General features: G+C 37.1%; 1 protein-coding gene across 5 annotated transcripts in view; it reads right to left on the reverse strand.

Annotated features, from left to right (window-relative positions):
* The window catches only part of COP1 (COP1 E3 ubiquitin ligase), a 224,004-nt gene that overhangs the window by 178,209 nt on the left and 23,522 nt on the right, over positions 1 to 22,273 (reverse strand). For 4 of the 5 annotated variants that reach the window (XM_061383280.1, XM_061383281.1, XM_061383277.1 and 1 more), the window contains exons 2-5: positions 19,113 to 19,172; positions 9,235 to 9,332; positions 2,185 to 2,261; positions 1,414 to 1,533 (exon numbers count right to left, since the gene is read on the reverse strand). In XM_061383280.1, coding sequence (XP_061239264.1) covers positions 1,414 to 1,533; positions 2,185 to 2,261; positions 9,235 to 9,332; positions 19,113 to 19,172 — 355 coding nt within the window. The remainder of the gene's footprint in view (positions 1 to 1,413; positions 1,534 to 2,184; positions 2,262 to 9,234; positions 9,333 to 19,112; positions 19,173 to 22,273) is intronic. The other variant, XM_061383278.1, reaches the window with a different exon arrangement.

The raw sequence follows: 22,273 nt of genomic DNA on the forward strand, positions 1-22,273 counted from the left end.
TTATGCAGTGCTATACATCAATTTTGGCTTCCCAGGTGGCACCAGTGGTAAAGAATCCTCCTGCCAATGCAGGAGACACAAGAGACACGGGTTCAACCTCTGGGTAGGGAAGATCCCCTGAAGACAGGAATGGCAACCCACTCTGGTATTTCTCACCTATAAAATCCCATGGACAAAGGAGCCTGACAGGCTACAGTCCATGGGGTCCCAAAGAATCAGACACGACTGAACAACTAAGCAATGAGCAATGATGTATCAGTTACATCTCAACAAATCTGAAAGAAAGAAAAGCAAATAAAAGATAAAGCCATCCCACTCTCCCCGCCCCCACAGAAAAAAACCACCGGAGAAACTCCCACCATGAAAAAAGACACAACAGGGAGCCTCGTTTTAGTCGGCTCAACCTCAACTCCTCCTTTCTTCCACTAAGAGATTCCCATTCTACTCAGTTTCATCCAGATCTAAGCTATGTTAATCAGAATCAATCCACAGAATTTCTTAAAAATCAAGTTGAGAGGCTCTTTTTCTTCTTTTATCAAAAAACATAAATTCACAAGTACAGGTAACCACATTATCTCCCATGGGATAAAAATCCAATAAAAGAAAATCAAACCTGTCCCAAAGAAACAGTCATGAGAAGTAAAACAGAAACTCTCCTGACAACATTCAAATGCCTGATTTCATTTCCTTATATTCACCAAAGAAGTGATGGTTCCAATGTTCCTAACGCTTGCTTGTTAAGCTCTTCCTTTTTATGTGTGTGAGCTTCTCACTCCCTTATTCCGTCAATTTATATCCCCTTTGTGTTCAAAGTAGTTAAGGGTGGCTATCTGCTTATATTAACGTATACAGTCTTTATTCAAATGGAGCATACTCAATTCCTAACTAATACATACAAATTCTCATTTTATATGTTTTACATTTATTTACCTGAAATAAATGTAACTTTTCACTTATTTAGATTCCATTACATGAAAACAGGACATAATTTTGTTTCAGTTCCCATCTTTCTAAATGCCCTTAGCTAAGCCATCGACTACTGCTACTGTTAACCCACACCCGCTGGAAGGATTTTATGTAAATTAAAATAATCCCTATTTTCTCCTCCAAATCCCACATGTGAAGAGGTGAAGATTCATTAGAAGAAAAAAGATCAATAATAATTGTTCCCTGTTAAAATGAAGCTGTACTTTCTCATGATCTGAACACTCAGCTTTTGTTAATAAAAACTAGACACTGCAAGTAAGTTGTATTATAAGAATTTGTTCTTTCTTTCAATTGAAAAAGGGATATAAGTGATAGTTTACAGATAACTCCTACTGAATAAAACTGGACTGACTAACACTACCCTATTATTTTAAATATTTTTATATCTTTTTAAAATAAAAATGTTCAAGTTCAGGGGCCACTTACTGCTTCCAGTTGTTTCTTCTTCTGCACTAGTAACTCCAGCATGAGGTTGACATTGGCCAAATCAAGGTTATCTTGGTCAGTTCCCAACAAATCCTGAAATATTTGCCACCTGTGGCCATTCTAAAAACAAAGAAGAAACCCAACTTAACAAAACTGTTTTAGAGAGTCAAAAACAAATGCTTGCTATTTTCTAATGTTTATTACATATCAAAAATAAACTATAATGTTCCAACCTATTCCTTCCCAGCTAGTGGCTCCCCAATGCCTTCTAATTATAATTTAATCACTATTTCTCCCTTAAATACATTTAAATAATATGAAAGGCACATTCAAGATATGTCAAGTCATCTTCTCCAAAGGTATAATTCCCTTCAAAACAAGTGCCCAGATTTTAATTACCTGTCTAACCATCTTTTCCACTTTGTATTTGGTAAGGTAATAATTTAAGTTCACTTGCTTCAGTAATTTGGGGTTAATCCTCTCAAATTGAGAATTTTCTCAAATGACCACCCATAGTTTCATCCTGCCATATAATTCTTTAAATGCAATGTGTTACAAGCCAACTGACTCAGTATTACCCCACAGACCTTTCAAAAGGGTAAATTCTAGACAATTCAGACCAAAGAAAGCTGTTTATTGAATAGGATAATCCTAGATCTCCTTTAAGAAAAACCAGTAATATGCTAAGCTTGCATACCCAATTAGTATTAAACCAATGAACAAAGCAAAATGAAATGTATTAAAAATAGTAATAAAAGAGTTGAAACATACGGTGCTACTCACTGAGTGGTCCAATTTGAACCTCTTTTCCTCAAATCTTTGCTTCTGTTTGAGAATGAGCTCATTCACTGAAAACAAAAACAAAACAAAAAGCACAAATAATCTGTATTTTTATTAAATTATCCATCTAACTTCTATTTAAATGGATTCTATTTAACTTTAAAAAGTCTCAAATGTCAGGAAAAAAAAATGCTAAGCAGAATATGCTTTTTTTTTTTTTTTGAAATTAAAAACAGTTTTGCCACAGCTACTACTACAACTACCACTATTATTACCATTACTGCAGAAGGAAAATTCTTCAGAATATGTACTTTCTCTTACATGTGTCAGTGATGACACTATAGCATTTGGAAACAGTTCTTGACTCTAAGAGACCATTCCACACTCTACAGGGTAACTGGCAGATTCTATGAGGGAGGCACTAAAGGTTTTCATTTGTTGTTCTTTTTGCTTGTGACTTTTCTATCTAAAAACCATTCTAACCCTTTTAAAAAAAATAAGAACATGAGGGGCTTCCCTGGCCCTCCGGTGGTTAAAACTCCGCACTTTCCCTGCAGGGGGCGCCAGCCTGATCCCCGATTGGGGAACTAAGATTCCACACAGAGCTCAGTGTGGTCAAAAAATTAATACAAATAAATAAAAATAATAAATAAAGAAAAATAAGAATATTATTTTCTCCCAAATGTCAGAATGCCAACTGTCATATACTTTCAGAGAGGCTAGATCCCTCCCTGGCCCTACAGAATGATGCTTGACTTAACCTAAATCCATCTAGTCATATCCTCTTGACAGTGACTGACAAAATGGTTAACTACTGAGACCTCGTTTTGCCCAATAAGGGTATGCTGTCTTTCAGAAGAGAAGGCTTGAACGAGTTCTCTGTCTGCCTTCGTCTAGGGATGGTACCTGGAATCACGCTGAGCCACCCTGCACCTCTCTTGAGGGGAGCTAGCCAAAGGCCCAACACATCGCGGGGGAAGGCAGGTCGGAAAGACGGAAAGGACTGATCATACCACCGAGATGTCAAATTAACTCAATCTAGAGATTCTTTCTGTGTAAATCAATACATTTCCCTTGATGTTCCAGCCACTTTTAATAGATTTTTCATCTTTAACACACAACTGATTAAAAAAAGAAAAAAAACTGATAAAAGAAAAGAGCAACTAGCACTAAGCTAGTTTAATGTACTAGTCTTTAATTTATAGACATTATCCTATGGGTTATTCTTTGCATTCTAGAGATGAGGAAATACTAGAAAGAGCACAAGACAGTTACTCATGGTGACATATAATACCAGACATAGCTAGGATATAAACCTATCTAATACTTCCCACCATACCACAATTTACTAAAAATATTTTCTAAAAAATCAGATACCAGGCCCACACTAGAAACAAAGGTTTAAAGATAAGACTCAACCTAAGTAAGACTTAGAGACACAAGCAACTAAGAACAAGCAGACAAACACATACAATGCATCAGTTATGATATGACCATCAGGACCATCACTGATGTGGATTTAAAAAGAACACAGGACAAGGAGTTATTAAAATGTTAACGAGTAGACTTTCACAAAGAAGGTAACATTAGAACTGGGCAATAATAAGCACACAGAGACTCACTACACAGGAAAAGAAGTGGAAAAGAATTCAAATAAGGGTGTGTGAGAAACTCCCTGGTGATCCAGTGGTTAGGACCCACTGCCATGGGTCTGCACTCAATCCCTAGTCAGGGAACCAATGTCCACCAAGCCACATGGTGTGCCCCCAAAATGGGGTAGGGTGGGGGTGGGAGGGAGTAGAAGGGTAAAATCTCAAGAAATCTCATTTAACACTGGCCATGAATGTTCCAAACCCTTAATTGTAATTCTCTGGATCCTTATAATAACCATAGTACTAAGAACAAATAATGCCTCTCTCAGACGTCCTTGGTAGTCCAGTAGTTAAGAGTCCACTGTGCAATGCAGGGGACACAGGTTTGATCCTTGGTCAGGGAGCTAACTTCCCACATGCCATGGGGCAATTGAGCCCACATGCCACAACCAGAAAAGACTACATGTTGCAATGAAGAGCCCACACTCCATCACAAGGACAGCACAGCCAAAAACAAACAAACAAAATGCCTTTCTACTGCTAAAGATTTCATTCTAGCAACTGTCATTTTAGAGGCAAGATAGCAAAGTAAAAGCACATAATTGAGTCAGGACCGAATCCCAATTCCACCATTTACTGGGCTGTTGAACTTTACACAAGTTACTTGCCTTCTCTGTGCCTTAGTTCCCCCACGGAAAGAATGCAGATGACAACAACTACCTGTGTCATAGGACTGAGAATGTATCAAGTGCCTGGAAAAGTACTTGGCAGTAGTAAAGACATTATATGTGTTGGTGACTTTTTTAAAGCAGAGATTTTAAATTTTGCATGTATGTTGTCTTTTACATTAAAGAGTAAGAAGGTCATTCATTAGAGAGGTAAGACCATTCAATTTACAAATTTTATCCACAGAGAACACTAGAAAACAGATTGCTGGTGTGGGGGGGGCGGTGGTAGGGGCAGAGGGGTGCTGGAGGTGGATCACGCATCACGGAAGGACAAGGAGAGCTGGAGTAAGCCCTCGTAGGAGTGCAGGAGAGCCACTGCAGAGGTTGGAGGAGACACACCCCCTGGCCCTGCATGAGCCTCCCAGCAACAGCAGCGAAAGACAGCCCAGTTTCCGCAATCCCCAGACTCACTTGCCCACAGGCCCGCTCTGTAATTTCACGTTCTCAGTCACAAGCTTCAACACTGCTTCCCAGCCCTCGCTGGTGGCCTGGAACAGCTTCAGGCTAAACAGGGGACCTAACAGGTCCCCATTCCTGAACACACTGGGACAAAGAGCAGCCTGGTAAAGGGAAGGGTCCCCAGAACTCCCTACATGTGAGAGGAAGAAGCCTCTTGATGAAAGTGAAAGAGGAGAGTAAAAAAGCTGGCTTAAAACTCAACATTCAAAAATGAAGACCATGGCATCTGGCCCTATCACCTCATGGCAAATAGATGGGGAAACAATGGAAACAGTGACAGACTGTATTTTCCTGGGCTCCAAAATCACTGCAGATGGTGACCACAGCCATGAAATTAAAAGACGCTTGCTCCTTGGAAGAAAAGCTATGACAAACCTAGACAGAATATTAAAAATCAGAGACGTTACTTTGCCAACAAAGGTCCATCTAGTCAAAGGTATGGTTTTTCCAGTAGTCATGGATGGATGTGAGAGTTGGACCATAAAGAAGGCTGAGTGCCAAAGAATTGATGCTTTTGAACTGTGGTGCTGGAGAAGACTCTTGAGAGTCCCTTGGACTGCAAGGAGATCAAACCAGTCCATCCTAAAGGAAATCGGTCCTGAATATTCATCAGAAGGACTAATGCTGAAGCTGAAGCTCCAATACTTTGGCCACCTGATGCGAAGAACTGACTCACTGGAAAACCCCCTGATGCTGGGAAAGATTGAAGGCAGGAGGAGAAGGGGATGACAGAGGATGAGATGGTTGGATGGCATCACTGACTCGATGGACATGAGTTTGAGCAAACTCCAGGAGCTGGTGATGGACAGGGAAACCTGGCATGCTACAGTCCATGGGGTCACAAAGAGCCAGGACACGACTGAGCAACTGACCTGAACTAAAGAGCAAAGAGGATAGAAAGGCAAAAAGTGAGAGTTATGCCCCTTTTGGGGGAAGGGGGAAGGAAAGAAGAAAGATAGAGGAAGAAGAAAAAGGAGGAACTGTAGTGTACGGCTCAGGGCATGCAAGGAAAAAATCGAAATACCTGTCTTGACAAAAAAATGCATGACCAGAAAACCAAATCCGCTTGTGTTTGGAGTGTATGACTCCCAATTCTTTGCTCTCATTAAAACTGAAGAAAGAAGTGGATTTGTTCATGATTACGGCAGGTAAAAAAAAATTTTTTTTTTTTTTTTTTTTACTAAATGAGTGCTTCTGTTTTTGAAGCAGGTAATTCAGAAGGAGGTCAAAGAAATAAGTGACAGTGCTGGAACAAAGTTCCTTCCATCCCCATCAGAGTATTTACGTAAGCCGAGTTTCTCATGACTTACCCTTTTCAAAATAAAAAGGAAAAGTCTTAAACTTACACAATGTTATATGTCAATTATATCCCAATTTTTTTAAAAAACTGTGATGATCCTAAATAAATTAAGAAAATATACATGAAACTGAATCCCTGTCCTAGTAATAACTATCAGTGGCAATGGAACTGATTGAGAAGAACATCATCACACATTAAGCACTTTCAATAAATTTTTATGTCTAATATTTTACAAAATTTGTAGATATTTATTTGATCAAATGCATGTCAAATAATTACAAATCAGGAAAACCACACTCAAAAGTTCAAAAGAATCTTCAAAGTCTGTAATTTCTATTTTCTGTTACAGAAAAGTACGACAGATAAATCAGTAAGAATTTCAAGCATGTGTGTATATGTGTGTGTGTATTTTTTTGGCCACTTTGCACAGCATGTGGGATCCTAATTTCCCAACCAATGATTGAACCTGTGCCCCCTGCATTGGAAGCATGGAGTCTTAACCAGGGAACTGCCAGGGAAGTCCCAAAAATACATAATGACAAAATTATGTGGGCAATTTTCAATTTGTGCCCATAACTGCCCACTTCTCTTAAGCAGAAGTTCAAAGGGACAAAATACAAAATTTCTCATTGTTTTTTTGAAACTATGGTAAGTATCAAATCACTATACTATTCAGTTTCCACTAGATACATTTTAAAAAGAGATAAAAGCTTATTTTTAAATAACCATATTTATAATACTTTTTAAACTATATTCTTTACAAGCACTAAAACTTACAAAGAAAAAATTTGGATGCTAATTTAAATATGGCATCAATGTGGGAAGTACATCATTTTTCAGAATTTTTATGTGTCATCCAAGCAAAAAGGTTTGAAGATCTTTTTGAAAATGTGTAGCCCTCTAGCCCTCTAGCCATGACTCAAGTAAATGCAAAGCATTAAAAGCGAAGGATCCTTATCTATCAATAAAAATATTAGAATACTTCAGAATCATATAACTTACACTTATTTTACAATGCTCAAGAAGAAATCTGATATTACTTTTAGAAGGCTCAACATTTTTCTAGTCCAGCGAAGAACTACAGGCATTATACAAATCATGTAATCTCAAACTAAATCAATGGGAATAAATTGTGTTTTTTTCAGCACAGAAAAAACAAGTGATATATCACTTTCAGAAACAGATTTCAGTAGCTTCCTGAGTGCAAAGGAACCTAAGGATTTGACTGTCACTGTATAAAGGTAAAGGCTGGAAAGGGTGACAGGCAGTGAAACAGAATAAATGTATCAGGATGACATGTTATTTCTACGGCTGACATAAATACTCATATGGAAGCTGCATTATATCCAAGACTTCAAATCTGGGCATAAAATACTTAATGCTTAAATTACCTAAAACCAAAATTCTTTACCCATATAAAGAGAAGATTAAAAACTAGATCATAATGAAGATAATGTCTAGCTAAGGAAAACAGTAATTATGACTTCACTATTCACTGAATGTATACATTTGAGAATATATAAACTATGAAATTACATCTTAGTGTTAATATTTTCACACTCCTTCCATATGCTCACTCTATTTAGAAATTTACGTAAGAGAATTTCTAACTTATAGTTTAAGGAATACTGCCTGAAATTTTTGGTAAATACCAAAATCTTAAGATCACTGATTTCCTTGGTGTACTTAACCATTCCAAAAGAAGGAGTAGCTTTCTGAAGTTATAAGAACTCAAAGAGAAGTGATTCTAAAACTCACAAACTAGCATCAATCCATGTTCGTAAGTTCAAGGACAAAGGCGTCTGCTTTGCAGGACTTCAGTTTCCCTAACTCAGCTCATGAAGTCCAGTCCCACAGAGCATCATATCAATTAGTATTTCTTCTTTTCCTAAGTTCATTCTCCTAGTTTGTTATAAGATTTTATCTATCTAGAAGAGCTTGGTATTTCAACAGAAAATCATCAAAATATTTTCTTCAGGGTTCCTTTCTGCTATGCAATCATCCAATGATTTATTTTCCTTTATGAAAAGACATTGGAGTGCAATGAAGAATGAAAGAGAAGAAAGGGTTGAAGTCAATGGAATTTTAGAACAGAAATAAAAAAGGAAAGCCATGGCTAAACAGGTTCCATGTCATGATTTAATATTATAAAACACCAAACAAATCAAAGCGCAACTGAAGCACAGGGAGGTCAGAATCTATATATCCTTACCTCCAAGTATGTTACACTTTAGAAAGAATTATCCTCTCTGATATACATAACCAATAGTGCCCTACTTCCTGCCGATCCACACCTGAAAATTAATCTTCATTCACAAAAACTCAAGCTGAAGACTTTCCACACTACCTAAGGCTTTTCAACAAGCAGAATTTCTAGACTTTTCATAACTGGTCTCTGACTAGGTATTATTCCCAACTACTTACCATTTACCTTAAGGTTCCCTATTTGTATCTGTCTTCTCCAGTCACCATTCCTCCCTTAAATGTTCCATATTCACGTCTTGCTTTTCCCAGCTTTACTTTTCAGTTGCCCCTCAGGCCATAACCTCTTGTTCTCTCATCCAGGAGTGCGCATACCCAACTTTTTCCCCCCTTGCCATTCTCCATTAACTTTTCCCTCCACTGCTGCTGCCCCAAAACAGAAACAAGAATGCACAACAAGATACAGAGACAGGGATCTGAGACTCTGGTATTCTCCTACAGCCTCACATTCTACCTAGCTATCAGTGTAAGAACCTAAGAATTGTACCAATGTTTTTTTAATGAAACAGATATAATATGATATATGGTATATATAGTACAGAATCAATGTCATAACCCAAGGAAGCCAGGGGAAAGGACTCTGGTGACTAGGACAGAGACATGCTTACCTCTAAGTTATGTTCTCTAAATAAATTAGTGCTAGCACAACCTTTTGTGGACTGAATATTTTTAAAAATTAAAAATCATTCCAAAGACTCACCCAAGAAATTAGGATACAGATGGTCAATATTATCCACAACATAGTTACACTTGGGACATCTATTATTATCCTCCAAACTCTGATGAATACACTTGTAGCTATTAACAAAGAAAAAATAAAATAGGCTTCATTAAATCAGTGACTAATTAGCAAACTGGTCACAAAATAATGCCTATTAGTTTTCTATTCCTCATTTTCAACATAAGTAATCTACCAGTTATCAACTTTATTACAGCTTATACTTCTATATCATAAAAAAAGTACATAGGACATTTATTAGATAATAGTATATGAAAGTTATTTAAAAATAAACTCAAGTAACAAGCCTACAGGATATAAAATTTAAAATGTAAGTTTATGCAATTTAAACGGTACATAACAATAGGAAGAAAAACAAAAGCCTACAATTTAGTTAAGCAAACAAACTGTGTTCTTGGAGTGCTGATAGCCTTAATATAACAATAGCTCATTCAAATAAAAAGAAAATCAGAGAAGAACAGAAAAATCAACAAACCAAAAATTAGTCAATAAGCATGGGAAATACCATCTTCACTAGGATGATAAAGTGATTTAAAATTATATACTTCCTTTTACCAATCAGAATAGAAAAATAAACAAAAGGCTATCAGAGTTAGGAGTACATGTACAAATGAATAACTTCATATGCTGTTGCAGGAAATTTAACTACCATAACTTTCTAGAAGACAAATCGTATGGAAAATTCTTAAGGCTGTGAAACCTCTTTGATGCAGTGATATTACTTCCTGGAATTTATCTTTAGGAAATAAGCAAATATATATAAGTATAAAAACGTTCAATTCAAAGTTATTTGTAAACAGCAAAATAAGTTAGAAGCAACCAAGACATTAGGAAATTGACTACATAAATTTGTAAACATCAATCCAATGTATAGAGCCAATAAAATTCATATCATAATATGTAACTATAAGCCATGAAAAATAATAACTATTATAGGCCTAGCTAGAGAAATAAGATTATGATAAATTTTTCCCTTTTCAGATTATTTATTTCTATAATGCTTGGCTTTTGACAATTGTATATTGCCTTATAATAAAAACTTTGAAAATGTCATTCAACTAAATAGAAAAGAAATATCACATTGATATTATGAAAATAATCATTACATTACTAGGGCTTCCCTGATAGCTCAGTTGATAAAGAATCCACCTGCAATGCAGGAGACCCCAGATCGACTCCTGGGTCAGAAGATCCACTGGAAAAGGGTAGGCTACTCACTTCACTATTCTTCGGCTTTCCTTGTGGCTCAGCTGGTAAAGAATCCGTCTGCAATATAGCAGACCTGGGTTCGATTTCTGGGTTGGAAAGAACCCCTGGAGAAGGGAACACTACCCACTCTAGCATTCTGGCCTGGAGAATTCCATGGACTATATAGTCCATGGTGTTGCAAAGAGTCTAACATGACTGAGCGACCTTCACTATGTTACTGAATAAAAATAATCTTTAACACAGTGGATACAATTCCACTGTTTTAAAAAATTGTGTATGTGTACATTTTTTAAAATTTGTTAATTAAATTGTAGTTAATTTACAATGTTTTGTTAGTTTCACACAAGCAGCTTCAGATTCTTTTCCATTACAGGTTATTACAAGGTACTGAATATAGTTCCGTGAACTAAATGGTAAATCCTTGTTGCCTATTTCATATACAGTGCTGTGTATCTATTAATCCCACACTCAATTTATCCCTCCCAGCCCTTTTCCCTTTTGGTAATCCTAAGTTGTTTTCTAGGTCTGTCAGTCTGTTTCTGTCTTATAAATAAGTTGTGTTATTTTTCTAGATCCTGCTTCTAAGTGGTATTTGTCTTCCTCTGCCTGACTTACTTCACTTCGTATGATGATCTCTAGGTCCACCCATGTTGCTAAAATGCCAATGCTTTACTTTTAATGGCTGAGTAATATTCCACTGGATATATACCACATCTTCTTTATCCACACCACATCTTCTTTATCCACTTATCATTGGTTGATGGATATTTCGGGTGCTTCCCTGTCTTAGCTACTGTAAATAGTGCTGCTGTGCACATTTGAGTGCATGTATCTTTTTGAAGTAGCATTTTCTCAGGATATGTGCCTAGAAGTATGATTGTAGGGTCATGTGGTAACTCTGTTTTTAGTGTTTTCAGGAATCTCCAGACTGCTTTCCACAAGGGCCGCACCCATTTACCTTTCTACCAATAATGTAGGAGGGTTCCTTTTTCTCCACACCCTCTCCAGCAATTAGTTATTTGTAGACTTTTTGATGATGGCCATTCTGACCAATGTGAGATGATACTTACTGTAGTTCTGATTTTCATTTCTCTACGAATTAGCAATGTGGAGCATTTTATCACCCAATTGATGGCCCTCTGTATGTCTTCTCTGGAGAAATGTTTATTCAGGTATTCTGCCCATTTTTTAATTGGGCTGTTTTTGTTTTTTTGTTTGTTTGTTTGTTTTACACTGAGATTCATGACCTACCTGTTTATTTTGGAAGTTAAGCCCTTGCTGGTCACATCATTTGCAAATATTTTCTCCCAGTCTGTATGTTATTTTTTCATTTTGTTTATGGTTTCCTTTGCTGTGCAAAAGCATATGTTTGATTAGGTCCCATCTATTTATGTTTGCTTTTATTTTTTTATCTTTTGCCTTGGTAGACTGAACTAAGATAACATTGGTGTAACTTATGTCAAAGAATGTTTGCCTATGCTTTCCTCTACAACTTTTATGGTACCATCTCTTATATTTAAGTTTGTAAGTCATTTTGAGTTTATTTTTGTGTATGGTATAAGCGAGTGTTCTAATTTCATAGATTTATATGCAGCTGTCCAGCTTTCCCAACACCACCTGCTGAAGAGACTGTCTTTTCTCCATTGTATATTCTTGCTTCCTTTGTTGGGATTAATTGACCATATGCATGTGGGTTTATTTCTGGGCTCTCTATGCTGTTCCATTGATCCATACATCTGTTTTTATGCCAACACCATGCTGTTTTGATTACCGTAACTTTGTAGTACTGTCCAAAGCCTGGGAGGGTTATGCTTCCAGCTTTGCTATCTTTCCTCAGAATTGCTTTGGCAAGTCTAGGTCTTTATGGTTCCATATAAATTTTAGGATTATCTGTCCTAGCTCTGTGAAAAATGCCATGGATAATTTGATAGGGATCACATTAAATATGTAGATTGCTTTGGGCAGTGTGGCCATTTTAACAGTATTAATTCTTCCAATCCAAAAGCTGGGAATACCTTTCCACTTCTTTGTATCATCTTTCCTTTATCAATGTTTTATCATTCTCAGCATACAGATCTTTCATTATCCTTTGTTGTTGCTGTTCAGTCATGTCCGACTCTTTATGACCCCATGGACTGCAGTTTGGTTAAGTTTATTCCTAGGTATTTTAATTTCTTTAATGCAATTTTAAATGGGATTGTCTTGTTTTTACTTTCTCTTTCTGACATTTCATTGTTAGTGTAAAGAAACACAACAGATTCCTGCATACTGATCTTCTACCCTGCTACTTTGCTGAATTCATTCATTAGTTCTAGTAGTTTTGGTCATAGCAATCAGACAAGAAAAAGAAATAAAAGGTAAAAGTAAAGGAAGAGGTAAAACTATAATTGTATGCAGATGACATGATACTCTGTTAAAAAAAAAATCCTGAAGACTCCACACCAAAACTGTGTGCATTTAAATGTGTACATTTAAAATAAATCAAAAAAGACAGTCACCATAATGTTAACAGTATGCGCCTCTGGGTCATATAATTATGGGAAACTTTTTCTTTGGCAGTGTCTACAAGTTTCTATAGTAAACATGTACTGCTCCTAATAATCAGGAAAAAAAGTTACTTCTAAATTTTTATTAGAGTGATTTATGTATAAAGATGATTCCTAAAAAAAAGACAATATCTCTTTTTTTTAACATTTTATTTTACGTTGGAGTATAGTTGATTAACACTATTGTGTTAGTTTCCGGTGAACAACAAAGTAATTCAATTACACATATATATGTATCTACTCTTCTTCAAATTCTTTTCCCATTTGGGTTGTTATATAACATTAAGCAGAGTTCCCTCTGCTGTATGGTAGGTCCCTGTTGGCTATCCACTGACAGTACCTGTTTTATTCTGGGTCCAAGTTGCTATAAATTTACTTCACCTTCATAAACTGAAGGAGATTTTTGTATCTGCCTACTTTCTTCCACCTTATCAAAACAAAAACCTACAACTATCAGGTCGCTCTGTTCTCGTTATTATCTACTTTCTCATCTCACATGTGTTACTGGAAGACAAGCCAAAAAGGAGGATGCGACAGAGAATCACTGTAACGGTGGTCTCTGGCATTTAATAGGTACTCACACACCGAACAAATGCCTTGCACAGTGTTCCAGAAACAATATCATCACCCTCCTTGCAACTATGACCAGGCTAGGAATACCATATTACCACAAGATAGATTCCATATAGGAAAAAAATTCCTACATGGAAGTTTCAATGAAAGAAATAGTATTTTTTTCATTTTAATGTTAAGTTGTTTTTATTTTTATTGCAAGGGAAAAGCATAAAGAAGATATGCAAATACAATAGATTAAAAGTTCCAACATGGAAACATTTATAGTCTGCTTAGGGGAAAAGGAAATGAATTAATATTACCGGAATACTTGCCCACATGACAAGATTTAATCCTTACCAAAAAAAATAACAAAACTGCAGGGAATTCCCTGGAGGTCCAGTGATAAGAACTCTGCACTTTACTGCTATGTCCCAGGTTAGATCCCTGGTTGGGGAACTAAGATCCCACAGGCCACTCTGTGTGACCATGAGGAAATAAAAGACACCTGCATGTTCAAATAAAGCAAGTCAAGAAGGAGAGAATCTGAGAAGGTTATTAAAGGTGGGAGACAGGGGCTAACAGATAAGCAGAAGAAGGACATTAGGGGTTATAGCAAATAGCTTTTGAAAAAAATGCTAGTTGGAAAATGAGCAAATAAAATGATGAGAATAAACTAAATTGTTTATTTAGTTTATCAATAAACTAAACAGAGTTTGTCAATACACAAATTTAGAGAGTTTGTCAATATACAAATTATTCCTGAATCCAGTAGAATATTTTCCTCTCCTTTCTTCAACCCCCAAATCATATCTCTTGTTATTAAGCTTATTACCATACCATCCTCTCCCAGAAGGAAAAAAAAGAAGTCTAGGACACAACCAGAAACAGAAGCTCAAATGACTTTTCTGCACTGTACTTGATAATACCCATCTAAACTGTAAAATTTAAATGTATCAAATTACATCCCACCATACAAAAGTGGAGTGATAATAAGATGAATCAAATTTATTTTATAACATCTACTACCTGACTACCACCTCAGGTAGTTCCTCTCTAGTTTGAGAAATAGTAACTGTCTTATTCTGTACTTAATCTGTGTATATGTCTCAGCAGCTCTATTTGCTAATTAAAAGCAGAGATTTGTTTCATTTATCTCTCTACCCTCAATATCTAGCCTAATATCCCACTGAAGAGTTGGAACTCAATAAATGCTGAATACATGAAAAAACAGATATAAACAAAAAAGAGACATACTTCTGTTGCCTTCCGGGTCATATAAAATACTTCAAGAAAGTTTGCATGCATTCATGCTAAGTCGCTTCAGTCGTGTTCAACTCTTTGCAACTCTATGGACTGTAGGTGCTGGGCTTCTCTGATCATGCGGATTCTCCAGGCAAGAATACTGGAGTGGGTAGCCATGCCCTCCTCCTGGGAATCTTCCCAACCCAGAGGCTGAACCTGCAACTGGTATCTACTGCACTGGCAGGCAGGGTCTTTACCACTAGCATTGCCTGAGAAGCCCTATCACAGTAACTCTGATTCATTCTCATTCATCTATCTACCTGACCAACACAAGTCCAAATGCAGTGTTGTGGATTCCAAAAGAAGAGCAAGTACCTAAACTAGCAATTGAAATAGGTGAGCATAAAGAGATAAGAAGGATATATATATTTGGGGTCCACCTGAGAAGTTTTCAATAGCTACTCACACTGCAACTCTTAAAAAAGACTTAGTACCACAGTGTGCTGACATAAATGGTCACCTGTGTTCCCTAACAAGTGTAGATCTGGTCACAAAGAATGACCATTTCTCCACAGATGTATATAGTTGTTCTGTTTCTCCTATTAAGTACTTACCTACCTACAAAATATAATAGATTTTTCTGTCTGAATCAACAGGGATAAACAGATAAAGAAAACTGAGTAATTAGAAAATTCTCAAAAAAAGGGGGTACAGAAAGAACAGATTAGTACCAGCGCTTGTATAGAATAACCTGGTACTAGTAAAGTACAAGATGGTCGATTAGTCAAAAGTCCCAACAGACAAACTGACCCTCAGACTTGATCACAGGTATGCTGTGATGACAACACTGAGGGACCCTATTAATTATAACTAATTTGTAATAAAGCCAAATAGTAAATCAGCCACTGGTATACATGAGGTCAGAGAAGCAGGGGACAGGGGACAACCTGGAGACAGCAAGAGGGAAAGAAAGAACAAGCCTTATCTCTATACCATACAGAAGCCAGTTTTTTAAAATGATATCACTGAGTTTAAGTTAGACTATAGCTAATATTAATAGCAGGTTCACTGTGAAGTGGGAATGAATCAAGAGAAAGAACTTCCTGCTTTATGGTCTCCAACGTGTTACTAGGAAAGACTTATCATTTATAAGTGGGACCAGGGATAAACAGTTAATGTGACTCAATTTGATTTAGTGTTAATACTCTGGATTGAGCCTTCAGTTGGCATACAACTTGACTCCAGGTTACCAGCCCCAGGGTTCAAGTTAGCAAAGAGTTGATATAACAGGCTACTGTTCATGACTAAAGTTCCATAGGCCTCACATAATAGATAAGGTAAATAATTATGAGCTTTTGCTTTAAACAAAAGTTCAAAATATTTAGGGGCTTCCCTTGTAGCTCAGTTGGTAAAGAATCTGCCTACAATGCAGGATACCCAGGTTCAATCTCTGGGTTGGGAAGATCCCCTGGAGAAGAAAATGGTAACCCACTCTAGTATTCTTGCCTGGAGAATCCCATGGACTGTAGCCTGCTAGGCTCCTCTGTCCATGGTGTTGCAAGAGGTGGACATGACCTAGCAACTAAACCACCACCACCACAAAATATTTCATAGTTTATCAAGCCTGGGGGTGGGATTGTCAGACTCCAAGTTTATTGGTTCCTGTCAATGTTATTATCTCTATCCTACCAAAAACTGCTCTCTGGTAGGTATTTTAAAACATAATCACATCAGAGTGTAACACAGTAACTTGAACTGTAACAAGGATCTAAACTTTATTTTTATTTGAAAGAAAAAAAGGGTATTTAAGAAACTAATGGGGCTTCCCAACAATGACCTAAAGACATATCATGAAGACTACAGGACTCACTGAAAAGACTAGGACTGTCTAGTTATAAAGTCAATCAGTAATTTATTATATTTCACAACTCAGTGAAACAAGATCTCTGAACTGATTTAGCACACTCTTAAGCTTTTTTTAAATGCCACAGTAAATTATAAGTTAGAGGAGGGCAGTTAGGAAAAATGAAAACCTCACCTTACAATCTGTTTTCACACTTTCCTTTCAAATCTGTGAAAGAAGAAGAGGTGACAAGACACGAAGACAATGGGGGTTGAGGGTTGGAGAGCAGCAGCAGAAGATAGGCTGAATGACTTGACAAAGGTAAATTTTAGACCCAGAACCCAGAACTAGATTCCTGGTCCATCAACTTCAAGACCGTGCTCTTTCAGCTTTACATCAGGATGCTCAACTAAGGGCAATTTTGTCTCCTAAGGGATATCTGGAGAAGGCAATGGCACCCTACTCCAGTACTCTTGCCTGGAATATCCCATGGACAGAGGAGCCTGGTAGGCTGCAGTCCATGGGGTCGCTAGAGTCAGACATGACTGAACGACTTCACTTTCGCTTTTCACTTTCATGCATTGGAGAAGGAAATGGCAACCCACTCCAGTGTTCTTGCCTGGAGAATCCCAGGGACAGGAAGCCTGGTGGGCTGCCGTCTGTGGGGTCGCACAGAGTCGGACACGACTGAAGCGACTTAGCAGCAGCAGCAAGGGATATCTGGCAATGGCTGCAGACATTTTTGCTTGCTACAACTGGGAGCAAAACGATTGCTACCGAGTTGTTAAAGAAGCAGGTATGCCCGTTGGGTATAACACAACAGAAATATTAAATAAACAGTGTAAATAATTTAGGGAGTTGGTTGGAAGTAGAATATATCATCTTGAATCAAACAGATAAATAAATAAACTAAAGGAATTAAACATACAGAAATTACATACTCATTAGGATGACCATTATTTAAAAAAAAAAAAAAAAGAATCAAACCAGAAATAACAAGTACTGGAGAGGACACGGACAAACTGGAACCCTTGTGCACTGTTGAGGGGATGTAAAATTGTACTGCAGGCAGGAAAAACAGTATGGCGGTTCCACAGGAGATTAAACACAGATTCACCACATGATCCAGTAATTTTACTTCCAGGTAAACACTTGAAAGAACTGAAAGCAGGATTTCAAAAAGCTAGTTATACATCAGTGTTCAAAGCAGCATTATTAACCGTAGTTTCAACAGATGAAAGCAACGCCAGTGTCCACAGAGAGATGAACGCACAAAGTGTGATACATGCGGTCATCCCTTGGTATCCACAGGGAATTGCTTCCAGGGCCTCCAAGGATCCAAAATCCAAGAATGCTCAAGTCCCTTATACAAAATAGTACAGTATTAGCATATAGCTTACTGCACATCCTCCTGTATACTTTAAAGCATCTCTAGATCACTTATAATATCTAATATGATGTAAATACTATGGAAATAGTTGCCAGTGAGCTGCAAATTCAAGTTTCTCTTTTTAGAATTTTCTGGAATTTTTTTTCAAAAACTTCTGAGCCCTAGTTGGTTGAACCCACAGATGCTGAACCTGCAGATATGTAGGGCCAACTGTACATGCAATTAAATGTCATTCAGCCTCAGAAAGGAAGGAAACTGTGACACACGCTACAACATGGATGAAACCGGAGCACACTATGCTGAGTGAAATGAGACAGTCACAAAAAACAGATACTGGTTGATTTACTTATATGAGGTATCCAGGGTAGTCAAAAGTCACAGCAAGTAGAATGGTGACTAGCAGAGGTTGGGGAAGAGGGATATGGGGACTTGTTTAATAAGGACAGTTTCTGTTTTACAAGATGAAAACATTCTGGAGACTGACTGCACAACAATGTGAACAACACTCAACATTACTCACTTAAAAATGACTAAGATGGTACATTTTACGATATGTGTATTTCATCACAACTGAAATGCTTTCAAAATACACAAATTTATGTGACATATAACCTAAAGACAGCACTGAGTAGTGTTAAAGGACCAGAAATTTTTAATCCTCTAATATCCTTTTTCAATGACCTGCTAGCCTGCTTTAACGACCCTCACATTTGACCCCCAGGAGTGAGTTAAAGGTGTTTCATGCTTCATTCTGATACCCAGCACCCTCCAGTTTCCTAAAACAGCAGTCAAAGCTCTTTAAACAATTAATAAACCCAGAAGTTTATTAATTATAATTTCATATTTGATTTCATGGTAAATCAAAGTATTTCACAGAAACTACACCATTAACCACATTTGCCTTGAGACGTCAAACCTATAAAGTCATATCAGTCAAGGAAATATGATTCAAAATAACCAACAGCAACTATAAAAATGCAACTTCTCACTGGCTACATTTACACACAAGTTAAAAACTGCCAGAAGACAATTTCACTAAATAAAATCATCTTACCAAAAGCTGTGACCACACTTCGTCATGTATGCTTCCTCAATCATATCAAAGCAGATGGGGCTAAAAACAAATAGAAAAATAATTAATACATTTTTTAATTAGACTAATTACAAATTGGAAAAAGTCATAACAGTATCAACAAAATCATATTTCAGTACACAGGTAAGTCTTCAAATTTTTTACTGATGGGAGATGAAATTTCTATTGGGCTGAATGAACTTCAGTGGATTGCTGGTAAAATAATAATTTGTGGGCCATCAAGTTCTAAGATGAATGAAATGAATAATTTAACTGACCCCAATATTTTAACTTGCCCGTAACTTTCTTCAGTGTGGTGCAATCACAAAAGTAATTAAGTTCTACCATCTTTTCGATCATCCCTGGTACCAGAGACAACACCTACTCATCTAAATGCTCTTCTATTTTCTATTTCAAAGAAAACTAATTTCCTGAGTGATAAATTTACAGTTACAATTTCAATAACTCTTCCAGGTGGTGAAGATGCTAATGATAACTAATACTTAACACAAGCTATGCATGTCCACTTAAATAATGACATATATTAACTCAATCCTTTATAGATAAGGAAATCAACACAAGTGATGTTAAAAGTCACAGAGCTAGCCAAATTTTCAAACTCAAGTGCATGTTCTCAACCACTATTCTATACTACTTTCACATACGATAAGTTAAATATCAAGTCACGCCAACTATGCCACATGTTCTGGCCAAGGAAAGGTGGTTATCAATCTCTTGAGAGGATACAGTCTATCAAAAATATGCAAAACCTTACAAAAAGCAATTTCCCTTTATCCTTCCCCATTCTTCCTTCCAAAAACTCCATGAAGTCTCCAGAGATACAACAGCCACCTTGTGATCATAAAGACAACAACTATAGGCTAAGAACACAGGATATGAGTTCCTTGGTAACATTCTTCAGCAGTTGCATCAGCCATGAATTGTCTCTCTCTGGACTTCACATTACATGAGAAAAGCAAATCCTCATTTGCTCAAGCCAGTATTTATTGAGTTTTCTGTCACTGGTATACAAATCCAGTCCTTACTGATGATACATGACAATTAAACTGCAAATGAAAATTCTTCCACTCCCTTCAAGCAAAATTTCCTGGGCATAAGTACCATCATAGAATGTGAGATTTTAAGTAAGTTATAAAGTCTCAATGTCACACAAGCTCGGCATTTCATCACCTATAGTATCCTGGCAAAGACTGCACTGGATTTGTCAAGTCTTTACTGTTCCAGACTCAGAAGAAGGAGAAATCTTTTAAATGTGGGGATTCGGTAGTTCTTCTTTTGGAACGAAGTCTATCTTGCTCCGTCTGATGAAGAAGGAAGAGGGGTGGGAGTCCCTCCTGAGGACACATGGATGAGCTGCCCAGGGTGCTCTGTGATCCCAGTCTGTGACTGAAGGATGCTGAAGAGCAGATCCGGGATAGACAAATTTTATTTTACACTGGTACAGCTGGTCACTGGGTGCTCAAGCAGGTATCTTAAGGCCAATGTTTGTTTTTGTTTTTTTTTTTACAGATAGAAATATTTACTCAACTGTATATGAACAGTATATAGCTTTCAAATTTTTAACATTTTTTAATTAATTAATTTGGGTCTTCATGGCTGCACACAGACTTCTCATTGTGGTGGCTTCTCTTCTTGCAGAGCACAGGCTCTGGAGTGCAGGCTCGGCAGTTGTGACAGGCAGGTCCACTAGCTCCACAGTATGCGGAATCTTCCTGGACTAGGGATCAAACCCATGTCTCCTGCATTGGTAGGCTGACACTTATCCACTGTACCACAAGGAAAGTCCTAAAATTTTAAAATTTTGAATACTTCAAACCTATTATGATTACCTATTATGAATCATATTCTACTTTTTAATCTTCCAGTTTTCTAAGCCCATCTCTTAGCATTCAAACTCCAAAAAGAGTGAAAATTATCTTTCTTGAGTGGACTATATATAGTTTTATGAGTAAGAAAAAGGAAGAGTTGCAAGTAATTCTCTTAATCTTAGAAAAGGCTGAGTCAAAGCATTATAGGCTGATTTTGAAGAGCAAATCTTCCTTTGTGTATACAGATCTCTTCAGGTCTACTTCAGCCCGCAAATCTTCCTTTGTGTATACAGATCTCTTCAGGTCTACTTCAGCCCCTAAGCCTGGAATCTTCAAATCACTTGTGTTCTACCCTTTCTCACAACTACCACTTACTCCTTGATTTCTCTGGTCACTAAGTCATACCTTTTCTTTTCTCCTTTTTTCTTTCTTTGATTTTTCTTTTTGTTTCTTTTCCCCAATTTTTTTTTTTCTTTTCTCCTGGTCATGCTATGTGGCAAGCAGGATCTTAGTTCCCTGACCAGAGAGCAAAACTGTGGCTCCTGCAATGGAAGCATAGAGTCCTAACCACTGGACTGCCAGGGAATTCCCAACTCTCAGCTCTTCCCAATTTCAATGGGCAAAAACGTACTAAGGGTAGGTTTTGGGGAAAACTGTAAACAAACAGCATAGAACTCCTTCCACTCTGCCTATCAAGAGCCTCCAAAGACAATGAGCTGGAAGACCTAAGCGTAAGTACAAACACAGAAAGTATATGAACTGGCAGACAAGCTAAACACTGTACCGATATCTGAAACTTCATGCACCCCCAAATTTTTATACAGACCCCCCCAAAATTTTTAGGGACCATCTCAAACTTTTAATGGACATCTGACACAGTGGCAACATCAAAAACAAGGAAGAAATCACAAATGGATTAAAGCCACTGCTGTGACCACTCATGCCTCCTGTACCACCATAAACCAGCAATTCTTGTAAATCAAGACAGAAATTCCAACAGAAAAAATGGCAAAGGATATCAATTCCTAGTTCACAAGAAGGGAAGACACACTACTTTTCAAGTATATAGAAAGATGTTCTGACTCAGTAGTAATCAAAATATGCAAATTAAGATGATAAAATAACGTTACCTCCATTAAATCATTAGAAAATTAGAATACCTGGTATATTAGGGAGGATATGGAAAAACAAGAATTTTCATGAAGAAACATCTGGCAAAGCAACCTACATTGAATTTTCATATACTTATTACCCAGTAATCCCACTCCTGTAATTTGTACATAGGTAAAATGCAGTACTTGGATGCAATCTCAA

Source organism: Bos javanicus, chromosome 16 (genome assembly GCF_032452875.1).
Source record: "Bos javanicus breed banteng chromosome 16, ARS-OSU_banteng_1.0, whole genome shotgun sequence".
In the NCBI taxonomy this organism is placed as follows: Eukaryota; Metazoa; Chordata; class Mammalia; order Artiodactyla; family Bovidae; genus Bos; species Bos javanicus.